Source organism: Humulus lupulus, chromosome 4, assembly GCF_963169125.1.
Source record: "Humulus lupulus chromosome 4, drHumLupu1.1, whole genome shotgun sequence".
NCBI lineage: Eukaryota > Viridiplantae > Streptophyta > Magnoliopsida > Rosales > Cannabaceae > Humulus > Humulus lupulus.
The window spans coordinates 29,249,838-29,254,909 of NC_084796.1; the positions used below are offsets into that span (position 1 = coordinate 29,249,838).

General features: G+C 32.5%; 1 protein-coding gene across 1 annotated transcript; it reads right to left on the reverse strand.

Annotated features, from left to right (window-relative positions):
- Window positions 1–554: 554 nt before the first annotated feature.
- Window positions 555–2,909, reverse strand: LOC133830263 (uncharacterized). Its single transcript, XM_062260195.1, has 3 exons — window positions 2,629–2,909; window positions 2,012–2,239; window positions 555–1,892 (listed from the first exon to the last, which is right to left on the reverse strand). The coding sequence occupies exons 1-3, from the start codon at window positions 2,809–2,811 to the stop codon at window positions 696–698; spliced, it is 1,608 nt and encodes a 535-aa protein (XP_062116179.1). The 5' UTR covers window positions 2,812–2,909; the 3' UTR covers window positions 555–695.
- Between the last annotated feature and the right edge of the window lie 2,163 nt (window positions 2,910–5,072).

The window sequence follows — 5,072 nt, forward strand, 5'->3', positions numbered from 1 at the left end:
TACATTCCCATAGTTCAAAAAGGCCTGGACCTCTTGCTGATCATTGAGGGTCCACAAAATCCAGCTCTGCTGAAGAAAAACAAATTTGGGCCTTTGAAACGAACTGGGACCTTTGTATTAATGATATTGTGATATTGAGAGCTCAGTCACAATAATCTCCTCCAGTGAATTTACACCCCCCACCCCAGCCCTTTGTAAGTTTGTAGCTCACATGGTTCTACGTCTCACTTTTTCTGCGTTTCATCATAGCGGGGTCACCAGCCAGTGGTCCTGTATCTGTGAATGTGAAATTACAGAAAAAGGGTATTTCGTTTCTTGAGAATGCTATTTCCTAAGGAATGAATGATTTATTGGGCCAAGAGTAATGATGAGTCTTTCTCAAGTTGCAGGGTAAGGTAATGGTCCATACTCAGTAACTGACACTAAAATGGCTTAGTGGTTTTGGTGTTTGACAAGGTTTTGTAGTTTTTGAGCCATGGTCACTGTGGTTATGAGCTTTAGTTCATTGACATTGTTCATTGGAAGTTAAAGCAACAGGCTAGAACGTACACTCATATGCTAACTTTCAAATATGTATGCATTGGTTGCATATTACATCAAAACGTTCTCTAAAAAACCTACAGTAATTGGTAAAAGAAGTTTATATATTGTTCAATACCCTGTACAAGTATATCCAAGTATCGGTATCGATACAACTAGAGACCAAATTTATGAATCTCATTGGGGACTTCTCTATTATTCATGAGCTTATCCAGAACGACATTAAGGTCTACTGACTGCCCATTCTCCGTTATTTTCTTGACTGTCGCTCTCACCAAATCTCTCCGGAATCCCATTGCTACAATATTGTCAATAACATCTTCAATGGGAATGTTGTTTCCATTCTCACTAGAGCCTGATCCACTATCCACCTCAGAGGCCATTGGCAATGCACGAGGTAATGCCTTGGGAATTAGTGGCTGTGAGAATCTGTTTTCACTATCACGGGCCGAAAGAAATGGTGGGGGTTCTGAAGAATTCATCATTGATTTGCTGTACTGGGAAGGAAATCCAGAATGTGAATAAACATCATTAAAACTAGAATCTCTGCTTGGTTGAACATGCTCAGGATAGTAGTACTCTGAAGTTCTTGAAGGTTGATTATTACCTATCTTCTGGTGAGAGCTAGAATAACTTTCTTTGGTGGGAGGAGCAAAGCCAGGTGCATTATAGGTCTCATGAATGCTTGTGCTGTAGCTTTGAGGTGGCATGTAAGAGACCTCTTTAAAAATGTGAGCCAATGAAGGATAGGTTTGTGGATCAACATCATGAGAAGGGCTTAGTAGAGGCGATGGCTGTAATTGTGACGTCAGAGGAAATTGTGGAGCTTGTTGGTAAGGTTGATATGGTGATATAGATGTTGACTGTGGCTGCTGAATTGGGGGCATACGGTGATGCTGTTGTGTAGATTCTGAATTAAACACAGGTGGTGACAGTGAGAAATTAGATTCTGCCTGCAAAACAGAAGTGTTTTGATTCTGATATGCTTGGGCTAGAAATTGCCCTGCTGTTGGCATAGGAGGCAAATTCTGATGAGATTGGATTTGAGGAACATTGTGATGTTCGGGAGGAAAATGTTGCAGAGAAGTAACAATACTTTGGTTTGACTGGTTACTATGTTGTTGGACAGATGACAGCACAGGAAATTGTTGTGGAGGAGTTTCAGCAGTTATATTTGTTTGGTTATTATGCTGCTGGACAGTTGATACCAGACCTTGACATGAACTAGTGTGAATTTTGGTCTTCTGGTCTTGTGATTTTTGGTAATCTTTTAACATTTGAAGCCTTCCCAACTGCAGTTGCACCTGTGATGTCTCTTGTTTATCTCTAAAGTCTTGAATACCACCTTGAACCTGTGACAGTTTACCCACAATTCAGAAGAATTGTGTTAAGAATGGAGCAAGGTCGCCTTAATTTTGGTCAAATTAATGAAAACAAAAATGTGTAAAGAAACAGTACAATAAAATTATACCTCAGTGAGAATATTCTCTAGCTCCCTCAACTTTGCCCCAGATTTTCCATGGTTAAACTCAGATGACCCTTTCAATTCCTCAACGGAATACTCTATTTTTCTTGTTCTATTCTCTAGTTGACACATTCGAACACTAATACCTTCCACAACATGTATCAAATTCTTAAAATGCTCCTCCATTTTGAGATCAATCACAGATAGTAGCCCTCCATCACTAGGGGTCCCAACCTTTTCAAATCCAGATTTCACAAATTCAACATATAACCCATAAAACAATGATTCTTTAATAAACAAGTACAGCTATTACTTGCAAATGAAGGAAACATAAATTTAACAACTTGAATATGGGTTTTAGAAGAAAATCAAATTAAGTGAACAAATCCCTCCATTTCTGTATTAGTCAAGCTCAAAGTATAAATCCTAATATCATAATCTGATGGATTAATTCAAGTTCAGATCATCTCTTCAGTACATGGTATTGACTCCCAATTCAACAATTTTACTTGAATTTGCAAATTTCCAATTCCGAATTCCAAATTTATTAATTATTATAGCACGAAAATGATTATATCGATCAAAACTCAAGCGAAAGTATATCGATGGAATTCAAAGCAAACCTGGAAGCTGAAATCGCGTGAGCGGGGTGGAACGATAGGTCGTGTAGAGTGAAATTCGAAGTTGGAATCGAAATCGTCCTTGCCTACTTCGTATGAGAATTCGTCGGAATCGGATCGAGAAAGTTCCACAATCCGCTTATCCATAAAATCTGACGATTTCATATCTTCACCGGCGAATCCCATGAGATTTTCCTCCGTTTTCCGAGAAACCAAACGGAAAAGGTTCAGTTGAACAAAAGGGATAGCGGATGCAATCGACTCAATGACACGTGTCTCAAGCAGCGTCCGTCATTTTGTTTTTTCTGGGTCATATTTTTTTTGTTTTATTGTATTTTGGGATATTTACTCTAAAAGTCATAATTTTTTTTTTTAAATTTATGTATAAGCAAAGTTCAATGCAAATTTATTTAGTTTTAAAATTATAAATATTGTCATTAATTTTAATCAAAATTAATTGGCGAATTTTTTAAAAAATATATATATAATAGAATGAATTATAATTATATACTCTATAATATATAAATATTTATATCAATAACATCTACATATATAATATCTAAACATGTTGATATAAATATATATTTATAAAAATTATAATACTTAAAAAGAAATTAATAATATAAATAAAATAAGAATAAAAAAAGTCATTGCGTATACAATAGTATATATGTATTAATTATTTTTAGTTTCTAATATATCTTGCAGTATGATTTGGCGAATTTGATGATGAAAAAAGAGTTCAAATTACTTGATAAAAAACAAACTATCACACAAATTTATAAGATAAAAAAAATGATATGTATGTCTTTATTATTTTTAAATAAATATGATTAATTATTATCTTAAAATTATCATATTTTAATTAATTAATTTTTGTTTAAGTTTATATTTGTTCTAGTTTTTTAATTGGGCAGTGACAACAAAATACTATATATTATATGTTTAATATAATATTAAGTCCAATTAAATTTTATTTAAATAATTATTATTGTAAAATATTTAAAAAAATATCCCATTTTAATTTGTTTAATTATTCATTTATTTAAGTTTAAGTCATGTTTACAATATATTGTTAAATATAAGAATATTTTGTTAAATATAAGAATATTATGCTAAAGTTAACGGAAAAAAAATAAAAAAATCATTAAAACAAAAAAATTTCATTATTTACACACTTTTTATATAAAAGAGATACATCGTGCCATGTCAGCAAAGTACAATGGAATTCAAAAAATCCAACTTCCCAAATTTTTTTGTTTTTATAGGTTGTAAAACGTTAACGTTTGATTCCTTACAAATGAATAAGATAATGATATGTTACTTTTTTATAAAAAGTTTTATTTTTAGATCATATTATTTCATATTTATTTTGATTGTCTCCAAAACTTATTTGGAGACGTTTCAATGTACTACTCAGTTATTTTTAGGTTATATTATAGTGTCTTATTATTTAAAATACATTTTGGTGCCCATCAAGCTTATTTTATAAATTAATGAATTGTCATATAGTATAACAAGTTACAATATAGCTTATTAATAAAAATTAATTTAGTATACACACAGTAACTTTTAAAAGAGTTTTTTAGTCACTCATGTAATCTACATATCTTATTATTTAAGATATTTTTACGTTACCTCAAACCTATTTCAGAAACGAATTACTTATCATATAGTATATAAAGTTGCTATTATAATTCCGAGTTACCATGAATAACTTATTAGAAAATTATGCGATTTAGTATACTACATAGTTACTTTTAAAAGCAACATTTTTGTTACTTTTAAAATCATTCAAGATATCAATTGCTCACCTTTTATATGACTAAATTTTTTGATATAACACAAATTTAATGCAACCAACTAACTTAGTGAGTTACAAAAAAGAGTCTTATGTTCTGTTTAAAAGTTATTAAAAAAAATCCTAAAGAATATGTTGTACCCTAAAAATTAGCACGGGCTTAAGCACTCAGCTAGGGATACAATTGGTAGATGAATATATGGAAAAGGCATACGAGTAGAACATCTAGCTAATGATGATGTGAGCAGCTCGAGTTAGGATGTGGCAGCGCGACATTCAGGTAATTGACAGGTCGCCTCTTAGGATGATAGTCTAGTTCGAGACATGTAGTGACTAAATCCCCTTTAGGGCGCTCTGAATATGTTCAGAACGTGGAAACCTGGTCATGACGCATACTGAAGGGTCCTGGGAGATTCGGAGGCACTCTATACGCTCATTAATGTCCAGGTTGTATGACACATTTATTGTTTGAGATAGCAGGAGTATAATCTGTTAGGCAATAGTATCCCTATGTAAATGTAAATTAAATCTGTATTAAATGCATACCATATTTATGCATTTGGTTACCTAAACATGTCTAGGAAATTCCACTATAAATATCAGGGATTATAGATAGGAAAAAGGACTGCCTTTTTTTTTAATACTG

What these genes read in the sequence shown, in the direction of transcription:
- LOC133830263 (XM_062260195.1), bottom strand. Translation starts at nt 2,811, where the DNA reads ATGGGATTCGCCGGTGAAGATATGAAATCGTCAGATTTTATGGATAAG. An exon ending in CACGCGATTTCAGCTTCCAG is followed by an intron (nt 2,240 to 2,628) that starts GTTTGCTTTGAA and finishes GGATTTGAAAAG; the next exon opens with GTTGGGACCCCTAGTGATGG. An exon ending in TAGAGAATATTCTCACTGAG is followed by an intron (nt 1,893 to 2,011) that starts GTATAATTTTAT and finishes AAACTGTCACAG; the next exon opens with GTTCAAGGTGGTATTCAAGA.